Source organism: Phascolarctos cinereus, unplaced genomic scaffold (genome assembly GCF_003287225.1).
Source record: "Phascolarctos cinereus isolate Bilbo 61053 unplaced genomic scaffold, phaCin_HiC Scaffold_5;HRSCAF=322, whole genome shotgun sequence".
NCBI lineage: Eukaryota > Metazoa > Chordata > Mammalia > Diprotodontia > Phascolarctidae > Phascolarctos > Phascolarctos cinereus.
This window is the reverse complement of record NW_027555958.1, coordinates 306,367,559-306,384,527: the sequence shown is the minus strand read 5'-3', so window position 1 is coordinate 306,384,527 and position 16,969 is coordinate 306,367,559. Positions and strand designations below refer to the sequence as shown.

Here is a 16,969-nt window from a genome sequence, read left to right as displayed (position 1 = left end):
CTAAGACAGTAGCTGCTGTTGGGCCAGAGGCTGGCATGTTATTTTATAACATGCAGAGACAGTACCATTTAGGATTAGCACTCCTAGGTACAGCAGAAATTGATGATTGGTTCTCTGCATGTAATTTGTACTCTGACGCTGCGGAGAGAAATATTTTAAATTTTCAAAACTGAATCACTTGTAGCACTGCCACAAGTGAGAATTATACTCATTTATTCCCACCTTTCTTTGTATCCACCAAAAGATCAGAAAGTAAATGCAATGAAAATTTAAAAAAAGGAACAGGAACATTATATCTGTCATAGATGTGTCTAATAAACTGACTTGTAGGGATAGCTTGTCCCATAGAAAAAAATTGACTAACTTAGGTAATGACTTATTTTATGTAGGAGTTAATTCTTAAGGGCTTGAAAGCTTATGCTTAGATGTTTCTACCTGAAATCTGTCTTTTTAATACTTAAGAAGAGGTTAACTCTGCTCCCTAACTTTTGGCCTACATAAATTTTCACCTGCTCTTTTACAGTATTTAATTGAAATGAACATAATTGAAAAGAGATTCTTTGGGTGACTGTTCAGGTGAGGATTTAACTTTGTTTGCTTTTAGCACCTTGGTAGTGTTACCAGGGGTTAGTCTAGGGTCTGCTGCTCAAATTTGTGTGGTCAGGAACTCGATTTTATCAAACTTGCCTAGACTCTGGGAGATAGTGTCATGCTGACTTAACTAACTTGCAAAAGAAAGTTTGTTGAACCAGAATGCCAGTTTATCAGTTTACATAGAGAAATATCAGGTAGATTTGAATACTTATTTCAGCTCAATACTTATTGAGCAGAGTATTTTCTTCTAGGAGGACTCAGGGAAGGGTTCATGGAGAAAGTAGCATTTGTTATCTTTTAATTAGACTATCCCTTATTTTATATTTATACTTTTAGGTAAGTTTGGGAGGTGCCTTAGTCATATTTGCAGATTTCTTTTAGGATTATTTTCTTTTCTGTGAAGCTAACCTTATCCAATTTCTTTATTTATGTATTAGTACCAGTTTCAAAAGACTTTTTAAAAAACCTTTTTCAAAAATTAAAATTTACAAATACATTGGTATACCTTATTTGTGTCCTGTAGCCACATAACATTGGCTAATGTTATGGTTTACATTTTCTATTATAATTAAAATTCTTGTTCATGGCTATTTAATAAAAATTAGTTCTACAAAATTCTGAATATTTCTGAAGTTAATACATTTTATGTAAGACAACTTTAGGACTGTTGAGAATGCATACCCTAATTTAAAATACATTGGAGGAATAGAATAGACAGTTGCTTTATAACTAGTCTCTTTTTTAATCTTGAGCTGAATGTGTGTGTGTCTACATGTACACACACATTTGTATTTATATGTATGTGTGTATGATAGAAATCATGTTGATATGTGAGACCAAATTTTATTCCTTTTTTTCCTCGTTGGATAACATATGTAATCTTAAGAGTTGGTTTTGCATTCTACAACCTAAAATTCTTTTTAAAAAATAATTTATTTATTTTTAGTTTTCAACATTCACTTCCATAAGGTTTTGAGTTTTAAATTTTCTCCCCCTCTTTCTCCTCCCAGTCCCCATGATGGTATGCAATCTGATATAAGCTTACTTATACATTCATATTAAGCATATTTTCCCATTAGTCATGATGTAAAGAACAATTAGAACTGATGGAAGGAACCACGAGAATGAAACAATAAAACAAAGCAACAAAAGAAAAGGAGAGCAAATAGTATGCTTCCATATGTGTTCCGACTCCATAGTTCTTTCTCTGAATGCGGATAGCATTTTCCATCGTGAGTGTTTTGGAGTTGTCTTAGGTCCTTGCATTGCTGAGAAGAGCCAAGTCTATCAAAGTCAGTCATCGAACAATGTGGCTGTTACTGTGTATAATTATAATGTTCTCCTGGTTCTGCTCATTTCACTCAGCATCAGTTCATATAAGTCTTTCTGAAGTCTGCCTGCTCATCATTTCTCATAGCACAGTAGTATTCCATTACATATACTACAGCTTGTTCAGCCATTCCCCAATTCATGGGCATCCCCTCTATTTCCAATTCTTTGTCACCACAAAAAGAGCTGCTATAAATATTTTTGTACATGTGGGTCCTTTTCCCATTTTTATGATCTCTTTGGGATACAGACCTAGAAGTGATATTGCTGGGTCAAAGGGTATGCAGTTTGATTGCCCTTTGGGCATAGTTCCAAATTGCTCTCCAGAATGGTTGGATCAGTTCACAGTTCAACCAACAATGCATTGATGTTCACCCTGTCATTCTTATTCAATTTCATTTTCAAGTTTTATTTATTTAGTACTTTTTGTAAAGTAAGATTTCATTTCTTTGTTCTGTATGTGATGATCATTGAAGATTGTTGGTAACAATTTCAAAATTCTGAAGAAGCATACCTAACTGCTTATTGGCTACTGTTAGCTTGCTCAAGAGATAAGTTTGTAATATTTTGGACATTTAAGTCTTTGTGCCTTAAATGGGGAGGGAAAGCTCTGATTTATGAAGAGGACTTAAAGCCAAAGATTTTTGTGTGGAAAGTTGTCTTATGAGTATAGTTTGAAGGCGTTGTGGTTGTGTAGCCATGAATGGATAAGGGTAAGGGATGACTCAGTTACTGCAAGGAGACGAAGGTTTTGGATGAGGAAGATGTGAAGCAATTGTTATGTATGTTTGTGGAAGACTGGAAATAAGAGGATTTATGGTATAAAGCAAAGGAGAGTTTAGTTGGTCATAAAAAAGGTTCTTCTTGATCATTAAGGTGATTTAAAAAACTGTACTGTGCTGCTGAAGAAGGTTGTAGAATCTTCAGACTTGGAGACCTTCACAAAGAAAAGTCAGTCCACCTTCTGGATAGATAGTTTGGACACTTACCTTTCTAAAAGCAGAAGGACTGGATCATATGCTCTCTAGAGGTCCCTCTCAACTTTGATTCTTTGACATTGTCTAATCTTTTCCAAGAATCTGATTTGTTAGTCTATGCAGACATTTTTTGAATATTTATTGTTTCTAAGGTTGCATCATTAGATTATACTTCATAAAGTCTATTTAATCACTTTTCCTTAGGCTTATAGACTGCATAGAGGACTTGTGTCTGAGTTTAGTTTTTTAAGTACTGTTTTGTTTTGGTCTGAGTTTTCCTTAATTTTTAGGGTTTGATGCTAAATTGTTGAAGGAGAAACTTTTGAAAGGCTTTGTGTCAATTCTATGAGGCCTAGTAACAGCTGGATTGTCTGCCTTCCTTAAACAGTAAGAACTGATGATTCTTTGTGAGAAGGCATTTGAGTTGGATTTGGCTTTCTAGCAGGTCTGTTTCTCTTTCTTCCCCCATAGGCCTATCAGCAGTCTGATTGGGCAGAAGACAACAGATGGAAGGTGTTCCAAACTTGGCAAAGGCCATCAATCTAAGGAGGTAAGCTCTGATTTTGAGCAGGCAGAGCAGGTAGCTCTTCCTGCCTTAACTGAATCCACCTTTTCTTTGGAAAGATGAGACCTCCTCCCACCCATTAACCATCCCCTCATTGTCACAACTGTTGTGCCAGGATAATTTGGAAAGGAGGGAAAATTTTCTCTTTGTGGCTATTCTCTGATGGGGGAAATGTGTTAGTTTCTATTATCCACCCACTGTCTTCCTCATTGTTTTAAAAAATGTTTTTAGATAAATTGGTTTGTTCAGTTCAGAAAATTGTTGATATTTTTTATAAGCAGTAAGCCAGACTTTTCAACTTTTGATAGGTTGAATGAAGCTATAATTTTGTTTCTGCTTAATCTCAGCTTGTAGAGTATTTTGAAGAACAAGATAGTACAATTCTTTAGGTCTTTCAATGAGATTCTTTAGTGGTTTGAGTTTTTGTGAGAATTATTCTGTTAGAAATTATTTGGTTTTTTCTGCACTTTAGGTTTAATATGTTAATATAATGAAGCTAGTAGTACTTCTATATCATATGCATATTCAACAGGAATATCTCCTTTGAGATTTTTCTGTATCTTTGTATATCTTTTGATATCTACCTCTGCTCCTGATTATAGGGAAGGGGGTAGGATGGGTGGAGGAGAGGACAGGCTTTTTTTTAAAGATTAGAATTATCTTTATAGTCACAATCATCGTTCCTTAAATCAAATACTCTTGATACTTAGATTGAAGAATACCTTCTGGATGATCTAAATTGTGATATTTGGTGATATTTTTAGATTCTTTTGATCTGAAAGCTAGAGACAACCAGAAATGTGCCCACTTTTATTGAAGGAGTTTATTCTAGGTAATCTACTGGGAGTAGAACAGACACCAGAGTGCAAATCTGCGAGGGAATTAAAGACTTTTTGATTTTTCTTACTTGTGAGTTTAACTGAATTCCTTTCATCTCAGCCTTTATAGTGAGGGAGCACTACTTCTTACTGTTGTCTTATAAAAGATTGAATGGTTATTAGGTCCACTGAGGTCTTAAGATAAATGATTGCTTAAGTGGTGCTGCATTTGACCCCTAGTTATTTCCTAGCAATTAATATTTATTAACCTCTTATAGGTTGGTACAATAACGCTAAGGTTTATGCATCTCTGTATAGCAGTACAAAATGACAGATTTCGTGGCTAATCATAAATAAGTGAACTGCTGATGAATTTACTTTTTAAAAGTAGGTAAGACATGAGTTTCCTTTTTTTCCCCCCTAGACAGTAAAGTGGGAAACATTGTTTATATAGAGGCAGTAAAATGTTGCCTTATTCAATCTCACTTACCAAGATCTTTTTAGCCAAATGATACCCTCTACCTGCAGTTAAGTTTAGGACGAGTATAGAGCTGGTTGCTAGCTGTAAGTGCTGAACTATGGAATCTGACTGGTGCTGTTGACACATGTATTGGAATGCTGATTATCTGACTTCTGGAGTTTAATACACTCTTGAGAACACTTGCATAGCGGGGTGAAAAGTTATATAACATGCTAAGTTAACATTGAGATGTCAACATTTCTTTTTTTGTTGGAAATAAATTTCTGAATTTTAGGGACCCAAGTATTTCTAACCAGATATTTGTACTATAAAAGGAAGCCCCTGAAATAAGTAATAAGTGGGCAGAATTCTGTGAGCCATAATTTCAAGCTTTCTTCCAGGTTTCTTTTCTTGGAGAAGGTTCGCACTAGGAAATAGCAGTTGATTACCTCATACATTTTTGTTAGGTGTTTTATGACTGTAATGTTACAGGTAAATAAGATAAGCCTCATTTGAGCTTACATTTTCTTTGGTACCATAAACATGAGACTGTGTGGAGAACATAAAATAAGCATAGTAGTCATTGTGTATTTGCCAAATGAACTTTTTCTGCATATAATAGATATCTTTCCAAATTAAGTACAATGCCAAAATTTATCATTTCATAAAAAACTAGCTACATTAGCTAGCTGTGTGACATAAGGTAAATCACCTGACCACTCTGCTCCTCAATTTTTTCATCTATAAAATTGGAAAGGTTGAATTAGGTGATCTTTCAGGCTTTTTCCACAACTAGAATTCCATAATTGAAAAAAAAAATCTCCTTTCTCCTCTAGATAGCTAAAATAAGTGAAACCAAGTTGTTTCTACTTATCTAGATTAAAAGTTATTTTCTAGACAAAGTTTCATTGCTTCTATCTCCTGTTGTTTCATAAAACTGACTTTGTTACCATCTGTTTTAAAACAGTTGGCACTGAGTAGGAAAACTTGGAAAATTTAGATTTGTAGTTTGGTTGTACAGAGTGGGTAGAGTCCTAATTGAATCAAAGACATTTTTATTTTTGCCTTTCTTTAAGATACCAGGTTTGAATATCAGAATTTGTGTCCTAAGGATATTTGGGGTATGTTCTGGGCTAGGGCTAGCTCAGGCCAGGGCAGTGATTCAGGCATAGGATCGGAATGTAATGGAACACTCATGTCCCATAAAATTCAATAAAAATAAATTTATTTAGAAGAATATTAAAAGGGTCAATTGAAGTGGACTCACTGCTCCCTTCTGCCTCTGCATTTGTCAGTCTAGCAGTGCTGGGTCAGAGAGTTGCCCAAAGGGGCTTAGGAATTTCATTAAAATTCCAGCACCTAGCTCTCCATAGTCTGGAATGTTTATGCTTAAGGTTTAAGGAAGCAACACCAGTGGTTCAAGCCCTATTCCTCTGGACCAACCAAATCCTGAAGACAAACTCTTGAAAGGAAGACCATCCCAGCCTAGTACAATAAGCATCACTCCTGCCATATGCCACCACTTGGTGGCAATGTCCCAAAAATCCTTCGTGGGACCTCCCAGCATTTATAGAGCCCTAAAACTGTTACTAAAATAATCTTTAACATCTGGGTCAGAGAACCCCAGTGACAGCACCTCTGACAGCCACTCAGACCTACCCTCCCACCCCCACCCCCACTTCTACTATTAGGTTCATCTGTAGCAAAGAGGTCATAAATCCCTTGCATGCAACTTATTCTGAGGCCCATGCTGATAATGGGACTCATTCCTTCCTGGCTGCCTACTGAGTATTCTCTGTCCCAAACCTTACTTTCTGTGGGACAGGGCCCCATTAGGAGATATAACAAATCTTTGTCACTTTAGATTCCTCAATTCAGGAGCTGCCACTTTTTTTCTGTTGAGGATGGATAATGACTTCCCCTTCACCTTTATCCAGGGACTCAAGGTTACCACCAAGTCAGCTAAGGGATCCTCTTTCTTTCAGTTGAATGTGCTATTTTCCCTGCAGTTATTTAAAGAGAGACCAAATTTAGGGCCTTCTCAGAAAAATGGGTGCCCTGGTCAGAGATAATACAGGGAACTCATAAGGAAGAAGGATCTATTCTGTAAGAGTTTTGGTGGTGGCAGATGCAGTCCACCAAAACAATTTCTTTTAAAAAATTTACCCCTGCCATTATTGGTACTCAGGAGACTAGAGGCAGAGGGAATTCATTTGTTGGGGCCAGATACTCAAAATTCTGTATTTTAGCCATCTAAAAAGGACAGTCCAGGGTTTTAACTAATGTAACTTGCTTTGCAAAAGGAAATCTGTGAGTTCTCCAAATTGAGAGAACTGCAGCCAGAAGAAGCTATGGAGTTGGTGTAATTTGACTATACTCATGCTGATCTTTCTTGTAAAAGCTTATTAGGTTGTTTGTTTCAACTTCCTAAGTTCCTCGGTGGTGAGACAGCCCACTCATGGCTCTCTTACCACCCTCTAAGATGTCCAATTCTCATTCTCTTTTCCATTTCCATTATATTCATCTGTTGCCCTAAACTCAGAAAGCTTCTTCCAGTGGGACCACTGGGTTAGAGACCAGTCAGTCAGGTGGTAAGCATTTATTAAGCACTTACTATGTGCCAAGCACTGTGCTAAGTTCTGGGGATACTCTGTGAGGGAGCTCACAGTCCAATGTAGGACTCACTGTTTGATGAGTCCCACCTATAGCCTGTTGATCTCTGATCTGGTCAGCATTGTCCTTTTTACTTGTGCTGTTACTGAGTCCATGAGCTACTTTCCTTAAAAACCAAAGTTCAGTCAAAACCTGTTCATATGTCTCTAATTGCTGAATACACAAAGACAATTTAAATTTTTTTTATGTGGGTAATCCAGATTTCTAAAATAGCAGGAGCCAGGGCATACTAGGTTTTTGCCTTTATTGTTCCTGTAAGATTTTAGCATCCATTAGACTAATTCTCCATCCTTTTATCATTGAGAAGACTCCTCATGTGTGTGGTTACTAATTTACATCATAAGAGGGAGTTTCTATGAAATTACAGGTTAAGTTAAAAAATTATATGGAACATAGTAGACATACTTTGGTTCCATTTAGCCTAATTAAGCTGGTCCTAAATCTGTGTAAAAAGATAGTATTGAGGCCAGAAGCAAGCTGAGTTGGTTGTCCTCATGCTAGTAGTAGTAGTAGTAGTAGTAGTAGTAGTAGTAGTAGTAGTAGTAGTAGTAGTAGTAGTAGTAGTAGTAGTAGTAGTAGTTGTTGTTGTTGTTGTTGTTGTTGTTGCTGTTGCTGTTGTTGTTTCATGTCTGACCCTTCATGAATTTGTGAACCATATTGTCCATGGGGTTTTCTTGGCAAAGATACTGGAGTGGTTAGCCATTTCCTTCTTCAGAGGATTAAGGTGAGCAGAGGTTAAATGACTTGCCAAAGGTCACACAGCTAGTAAGTGTCTGAAGCTGGATTTGGACTGAGGTCTTCCTGACTTTATGCCCAGCCTTCTATCCACTGAGCCATCTAGTTGCCTCATTATCTGTGTGATTATATAAAATGTATGCTAATGCCAATGACAGTATAGATAATTTTTTAGATCAATGTACATTTTGAAAAGGGGAGAAAGAGGGAGCAGCTAGGTGGTGGAGTGGATAGAGCACTGGCCCTGAAGTTAGGAGGACCTGAGTTCAAATCCGGCCTCAGACCAAACACTTGACACTTACTAGCTGTGTGACCCTGGGCAAGTCACTTAACCCCAATTGCCTAAAACCTAAAAAAACAAAAAACAATTGCCTAAAAAAAAAAGAAAGAAAGAAAAGGGGAGAAAGAGAATGGGTAGGTGATTCATCATTTATCAGTTTGAGGTGATTATTAGAATGTTTCATGACAATTAATTGAGAAGGGAGGCATAAAGAATTAGAGACCAGAATAGATAATGTTCTAAAGGGAAAAGAAATGATTAATTAGAATATCAGGAGTTATTTCTGCATGAGATGTGGTAACCTATAGTCCCTTCTTCCAGACAAAGTTTTTTTGGGGGGCAGAGCTAAGATGACAGAGTAGAAGCAGTGACTTGCTTGAGTTCTCCCCCAAATCCTTCCAAATACCTGTAAAAAATGGCTCTAAACACATTCTAAAGCAGCAGAACCCGCACAGAAACAGAGTGAAACAAATTTCCAGCCCAAGACAACCTGGATAGGTGACAGGAAAGGTATATCATGCTGGGTAGGAAGAGAAATGCAAGTTCGGTGTGGGCATACAGGCAAAACAGGCCTCAGTGAACCTGGAAAAGCCCTCAGAGGACTGAATCACAGGCAGCTGTGGCAGTTTCCAGACTTCTCAACCCACGAATGCCAAAGACAACTTAGAAGTTCAGTAGGAAAAGTCTGACTGGGGTGGGAGTGAAGTTTGGTCCCAGCCCCAGTCCCCACATGTGGTCTGGGGCGGTGGCTGCTTCTGGAGCTTCCGGCCCACACACTGAGGGGGAATTGAGTGGCTGATCAGAGGGGGATTGCAGGGATCTCTTTGCTGGTGCAGGATTCTCTTGCTTTGCCCCTGCTTGGATCTGGGTCACAGTTCTGGGATGAGAAGGAGTGCTGGCGTGGTGGTGCTTGTAGTGGTCATTCATAGATCAGAGGACTATAGATGATAGGAGGAAATCCTCCTCACAGTTCCAAGGCAGAAAAGAATGCTTGTCACTCATAGACCAGAGGACAGGCCAAGAAAGGAGTAAACACCTGGCCCCTTATCATACCACCTTGGAAAAACTGAAAATTTACAGGTCCCTAGAAGTATCTCTGAAAACAGCTGCACAAAACCCCTGAAGCTTGGGACAGTACATTCTCCACACTGGAAGCAAACCGCTACCTTAACAAAGAGTTTATAACTCAAGTGATTGGCTGGAATCATGAGCAAACCTTGAAAAAAGAAGTCAGACTATAGAATCTTTCTTTGGTGACAAGATCAAAACATAAAACCAGAAGAAGACAACAAAGTCAAAGCTCCTACATCCAAAGCCTCCAAGAAAAATAAGAATTGGTCCCAGGCCATGGAAGAGCTCAGAAAGGATTTTGAGAAGCAAGTAAGAGAAGTAGAGGAGAAACTGGGAAGAGAAATGAGAGTGATGCAAGAAAATCATGAAAAACAAGTCAACAGCTTGCTAAAGGAGACCCAAAAAAATACTGAAGAAAATAACACCTTAAAAAATAGCCTAACCCAAATGGCAAAAGAGGTCCAAAAAGCCAATGAGGAGAGGAATGCCTTCAAAAGCAAAATTGGCCAAACAAGTTTTTTGATACTTATAAAATACTTGGAACCAAACATCAGATAGAGTATGGGCTCTGTTTTCAACGAAGGAATACAGAGTTAGTGATCTTCCTTTAAAATTTCTTCGACTTGGTAGATACTTCGATACTCAGCAGTCTTTCAATCAGTTTCTTATTGACCAGTTGGCTTATTGCCAAGAGTGGCGGAGACTACTTTTCTCATTAAGCTACAATTTTCCATCTAACCTTAAACTTTATAAAATAATGCTTCACTAAGAAAATCAAGCCTCTGATTTGCCTAGTTACAGTTAACAAGCCTTTATGAAACACCTGTTACGAGTCAGACATTATAGTAGGTTCAGGGATACAAAAACAAAGGAAATGGATCCTGCCCTTTAGAAGCTGGCTGTCTACCAGGGGAAACAATGTGTGTAAGCATAAGAAAGTACAAAGTAAATATAAGTAATTTCTAGGCATGTGAAAGAGGCACTAAGAGCTGGGAAAAGTTGGAAAGGACTCATGTTGGAAATGGTGCTTGAGCTGAGTTTTGAAAGAAGCTATGGATTTTTAGAGGCAGAAGTGAGGAGGAAATGTATTGCAGGCCTTAGGGAATTTTGCCTGTACAGAGTCATGGAAAAGTACAGTGTCATGTCCTGCTTGAAGAATAGCAAGAGGGCCAGTATTACTGCACTAGAAGGTGTAGGAAGATGAGTAAAGTGTGATAAACTAGGAAAGGGAAGCTAGAACCAGATTCTGAAGAACTTAAAATGTTAAAATGCAGAAATTGGTATTTGATCCTGGAGGCAATAAAGAACCACTTGAGTTTTTTGAGTGAGAGAGTAATATGGTCAGAAGTATACTTTAGGAATATCACTTTGGCTCTGTGAAGGAATGGATTGGATAGGGAGACCAATTTGGAGCTATTTCAGTAACCCAGATGAAAGGTAATGAGGACCTGAATTAGGGTGGTAACCATGTAAGTATAGAGGAGGCAGATGCGAGAACTATTGTAGAGACAGAATTGACCTTACTTGGTAACTAATTGAATATTTGGTGTGAGGGAAAATGAAGAATTGAGGATGGTGCCGAGTTCTTAAACTTGAATAACTGATGGAATGGTGGTCTTCTTGGCAAAACAAGGAAGTTGGAAAGTGGGTTGGATTTTGGGAAAATGATAATGAGTTCTGTTTTCATATGCGGAGTTTTAGGTGCTTATAGGATATCCAGTTCCAGATATCCAAGAGATAGAGTAGACTGTGGACTGATTCTCAAGAGAGATTCTAAAGCTAGATATCTATAGCTGACCAGATGATTAAGATAGAGTGTGGTGAGAAAATAGATTTGGGGTATACCCACAGTAAAGGGGCAGCATATGGTTGATGATCTAGCCAAGGAGACTGAGGAGTGGTCAGTCAGGTAAGAAGAAAACCAAGAGATATCATTGTTGTGAAAACTCAGAGAGGAAAGAGTATCTGTGTTGGCATGATTTGGTTAACAGTGTTAGATGCTGCAGAGAGTTCAGGAAGAATGAGGATTGAGAAAAGGACACTGGATTTGGCAATTAAGATATCATTGGTATGAGTTCACTCTTATTTCCTTTATAGTTGCTCTCTCATAGTTCTCTCCTCAGAGGAATACCTTTGTTCTTCTTATGTGATGTAAATCCTAAGCCTTTTGTCTTTCCTAAGGCAGAAGAATATTCCTTCAGTTATTTTCTCTGCTAGCTCCTCTTCATTTGACCCAGAAACCCATTCTGATATTCTGGTTTTTTTCTATCCTTTTGCTGTCTTAACTCCAAAGAAATGTCTACCTTTATTTCCTAACATACTACTCCCCTATTACCTGGCTTCTTTTCCTACCATTCTATTGAAACTTCTTTAGCTAACATTACAGTGGCAGCCTCCATGCCAAATCCATTGGTCATTTTGGGGCTAGTGTCCTCTTGCTTTTCTTTGTATTTAATACTATTGATCACCCCTTCAGTGAGTTAATAAGTACTTATTTTGTCACTGTTCTGAGCTCTGGGGATGCAAGGAAAAAAGCAAAAACAGTTCCTATCCTTAAAGAGCTTACATTCCTCTAATGGAATTGGGGGTAGACATATGTAAATAGTTACATATAAGATATCTATAGATTATGTTACCTTATAGGGGAAGGCACTAGCTGCTGGGACTTAAAGGCTTCTTACAGAAGGTGGCATTTGATCTGAGTCTTGAAGAAAATCCGACATTGTAAAAAGTAGATATGAGAGGGAGAGGCATAAGGGTCAGTCATTGAGAAGGCATGGAGATGGAAGGTAGAATGTTCTGTCTGAGGAACAGCAAGTCAAGAGCAATTTGGCTGGACTGTAGTTAGGGAGAAAATTAAAGTGTGAGAAGACTGGAAAGGTAGGAAGTGGCAGGCTGAAAAGGGCTTTAAAAGTCAAACAGCGGAGTTTATATATGGTCCTAGAGGTAATTGAGAACCACTGAAGATTGGGTAAGGTCAGAACTACACTATGGGAAAATTAGGTTGACAATTGTATGGAGAATGAATTAGAATAAAGAGACACTTTTGAGGTGGGGAGACCATTTAAGACAGTATTTTAAGAGGTGATGGGCCTCTGAACTAGGGTGATTTCTGTGTGGGTGGGGAGAAGGTTTCATGTATATCCAACATGTGGAGAAATAGATGGCAAAATTCGGCTTCCAATTGGACATATGGAGTAAGAGTGTTAAAAGATGACACTGGAGTTGTAAACCTGGGTGACTGAAAGGACAATGGTGCCTGGAACAGTAATGGGGAAATTGAGAAGGTGAGGGATGGTTTGGGAGTACAAGGGGAAGAAAATGAGATCTGTTTTGGACAGTTTGAAATGTTGAATGGACTATTGATAATGCAGGACTACAGCTCAAGAGACTCTTTGAGAGGTGGGCTGCATTTATAGACCTGGGAATTATTGGTGTAGAGATGATCATTGAACTTTTGGAGCTGATGAGGTCAACAAGTGAGAGAGTATAAAGAGAAAAGAGAAGAAGGCCCAGGACAGAACTTTGGGAGATACTCATGAAATGCAGTAAAGGAGACTAAGAAGGAGCAGACAGGTAGGAGGGAAAACCAGGGAGGATTGAGAGAGAAAGGAAGGAAACAAGCATTTTTTAAAGCTCTTACTGTGTGCCAGGCACTGTTTTAATGACTACAAATATCTCATTTGATCCTCACAACAACCCAAGCAAGTAGGTGCTATTATTATCTCCATTTTACGGTTGAGGAAACTGAGGTAGAGAGAGGTTAAGTGATTTGCTCAGGGTTACCCAGCTGCTAAGTGTCTGAGGCTAGATTTGATCTCAGGTCTTCCTGACTTCAGGCACAGCACTCTCTATCCACCATGCCACCTCTCTGCCTCAGTGAGAAGAGAGGGTATCCAGGAAGAGAGGGTGGTCAGATGCTACCAAGAGGTCAAGAGGGACAAGAATTGAGAAAAGACTGATAGAATTTGGAAGTTAAGATCATTGGTAGGTTTGGAGAATAGTTTAGTTGAATGATGAAGTCAGAAGCCAGATTGCCAAAGATTTAGAAGAGGATGAAAGGAAAGGAAGTAGAAGCACTGAGTTTAGCTGGTTGAGTAGAATACATGCTTGAAATCTTTCATCTCTTGGTTTTCATGACACTCTTGTTTTTATTTCCTCCCACCCTTCTATTTTACATCTGCCATTTTATATTCTTGGTTTCCTTCATGCATTAGCCTTTCAGCTCTCTCCTTTGGAGAGTTCATGTATTCTTTATCTCTTTGTCACTTGTTATGTCAGATTTATAGAGCCTGACCTCTTCACGTAGATATAGTCTTGTAATTTTAGCTGTTTATAACACATTTCTAATTGAATTTCCTGCCGTCACTCTCAACTTAGTATATCTAAAATTGAACTTAAAAACTTCTTTGTCTTCCAGACTGATTTCTTTTCGCATCTTCCTAATTTGTTTCAATGATAACTACCATTCTCCCAGTATTCCAGGCTCTCAGAAACCATTTCTTCACATTTCTGATTGGATTTCCTACCATCACCTTAAACTTAGTGTATATAAAACTGAACTTAAAAACCTCTTTATCTGGAGAGCAATTTGGAATTATACTCAAAGAGTTTAAAAACTTCCTATACTCTTTGACCCAGCAATACCACCATTAGGTCTGTTTCCCAAGATGATTAGGGAAAAAGGAAAAGAACCCATATGTTCTTTTTTTTTTAAATGAATTTATTTATTTTTAGTTTTCAACATTTACTTCCACGAGATTTTGAGTTCCAAATTTTCTCCCCATCTCGTCCCTCCTCCCACCCCAAGATGGCATGCATTCTGAATATCCCTAATCTGCCCTCCCTTCTATCTCTCCCCCCTCCTTTCTTATCCCCTTCTTCTTCAGTTTTCATGTAAGGCAGGATAGATTTCTATACCCCATTTCCTGTATTTCTTATTTCCCAGTTGCATGTGAAAACAATTTTTTTTAAACTTTTGTTTTTAAAATTTTGGGTTCCAAATTTTCTCCCTCACTCCCTCATTAAGAAGCAAGCAACTCGATACAGGTGATACATGTGTAGTCATGCAAAACACTTCCATAGTAGTCATGTTATGAAAAACTTAGTATATTTCCCTTCATCCTATCCTGCCCCCCATTTATTCTATTCTCTCTTTTGTCCCTATCCCTCCTTAGAACCCATATGTTCTAAAATATTTATGGCAGCTCTCTTTGTGGGGACAGAGAACTGGAAAATGCAGGAATGATCATCAGTTGGGGAATGGCTGAACAAGTTGTGGTATATGATTGTGATGGAATACTACTGTGCTATAAGAAGTGATGAGCTAGGTGATTTTAGAAAAACATGGAAAGACTTGCATGAAATAATGCAGGGCAAAATGGCAAGAACCAAGAGAATGTTGCATACGGTAACAGCAATATTGTTTTAACAACTTTGAGTAGCCAAGTCATTTTGACTATTATGAATACCCAAATTAACCAAAAAGGACCTATGAAGGAAGATGCTATCTATATCCGGAAAAAGAACTGATAAATAGAAGCATGTATAGTATGTATTTACATATATACATATACAAATTATGTGTGTGTGTGTGTGTGTGTATAGAGAGAGAGAGAGAGAGAGAGAGAGAGAGAGAGAGAGTCTGTCTATCCGTCTGTCTAGTGGTAGCCATCTTGGGGGGAGAACAAAAAAAGTTACGTAATAGCTTTATTCTATTTAGAAGGAAAAGCAAGTTGTACGTAATAAATTTGCAGTTTCATATACAATCCTCTTTTTTTCTATTCTACTTTGTTATGGAAATGCTTGGTTTAGTTCTTAAGTTCAGAATAACGAAAACATAAAAACCCCTTTGTCTTCCAAACTGGTTTCCTTTCTCATCTTTCTCATTTGTTTCAGTGATACTACCATTCTCTCAGTATTCCCAGACACCATTTCCCCTTTTGATCCAACAAATATTTATCAGATGCCTGTTCTGAGGTCTTTATCACTCAAATGTTTTTTAGATTTGTATCCTTTTTATTCCCACTGCTACCATCCTCATACAGGCTCTCCCTATCATGTCTGGGTTACCACTACTCATTGTTTTCTTGGCTCAAGTCTTTTCTTCTCCAACCCATCTGATATATTGTTGCCAGATTAGTCTTTTATCTTATCCTGCTCCTAAATTACTAAACTCCTTTCCCACTACCTCCCAGCATTAAACCTCTCCTCCTGCCAAGCTTTTCTGTACTGCCCTTATAAGTCATGCCTACTTTTTTGTCTATCCTTGTGCTTATGTAATTCCTGTCACCTTGAATACTCTTCTTACCTGCCAGGTTTTTTAAGGTACTGCTTGGTCCCCATCTTGATCATGAAAGCCTTTTCTGATTGCCTCACCCCACATTGATTTCTCCCCTCTCTGAGCTTTCATAGCAGCTGTTGGCTTGTAACAGTTATTTGTATAATGATATTTGTTTGTACTTGTTAGCTTTTATTTTTCACTAATTGTTTTGTGTGAAATATATCTTATCTTCCTAGCTAGATTGAAAACCATAGTTTATTGTTTGTGACCCCAAAGTGCTTGGTATAATGCTGTGTGTACAGAGGTGTCTGATCAATTCTTGTTAAGTTGACTCCACTTGGAATATTCCATTTTAGGAAAGGGTACTTAATTTTAATCAAGAATGTTTTTTTCTTATTGAAAATAAATGAAATAAAGTTAGACATTCTGCCAGGGTATTTATTTTCTTTATAGGTCTTTCTCTGCATAGTGCAAATGCTTAACAGAATATTCCTTTGGTTTAGTTTTTCTTCAAACTGTTTTTTGAGAAGCGTTCCACAGTATCAAATGACCAAACTGAAATATAATGCATTTACCAAAAAGCATCAGTAGAGGGAGCTAAATTTGCAAGAGGATAAGTGCAGAGAGTGTAAAGCATGAGAAGAAAAAAGAGCTTGTAAAAAATAAATGTCGATACATTCAGGTATCATTACATGGTGAAAAAAGACCACTTTCTGGTGTTCATAATATCATTATTTGGTGTTTTAGTTAGGGAAGTCTCCATAGGGATTTTAAAGAATGGTTTAATAAAACAAGTGATTTTTTTCGGAGGCATTAAGTACATGGCAAAGCCAATGACTTATTTTATACCAAGTTACATTAAGAAAATGAATCCTTAGCAATAATTTTTAAAAATATTTCTTCTTTCTCAAATTTGAATTAAGGATGAAGAGATTAGATCATTTAATTCTTCATGGAAATCAACTAGAATATTGGGTCCTAGAGATAATTAGGGGTTGGTAAACCCGATTTCTGACTTCAAGATTAGATTTTTTCCAGGTAAATTTTGTATAATTTGGTGATATTGATCTGTCTCTGTCTTTCTCCATTTCAGTTAGCAGACTTGAGGAGCGAGAATCAGAGTTGAAGAAAGAATACAATGCACTACATCAAAGACACACGGAGGTAAGTCTCTGGGCTTCTTT

The 16,969-nt window shown here is 37.7% G+C and overlaps 1 protein-coding gene across 5 annotated transcripts in view; it reads left to right on the top strand.

Moving 5' to 3' along the window:
- The window catches only part of SPAG9 (sperm associated antigen 9), a 149,568-nt gene that overhangs the window by 34,757 nt on the left and 97,842 nt on the right, over positions 1-16,969 (top strand). For 4 of the 5 annotated variants that reach the window (XM_078156070.1, XM_078156069.1, XM_020972599.2 and 1 more), the window contains exon 3: positions 16,879-16,949. In XM_078156070.1, the coding sequence (XP_078012196.1) occupies positions 16,879-16,949 (71 nt within the window). Of the gene's footprint in view, positions 1-3,371; positions 3,451-16,878; positions 16,950-16,969 lie in introns of those variants that run through there. The other variant, XM_078156072.1, reaches the window with a different exon arrangement.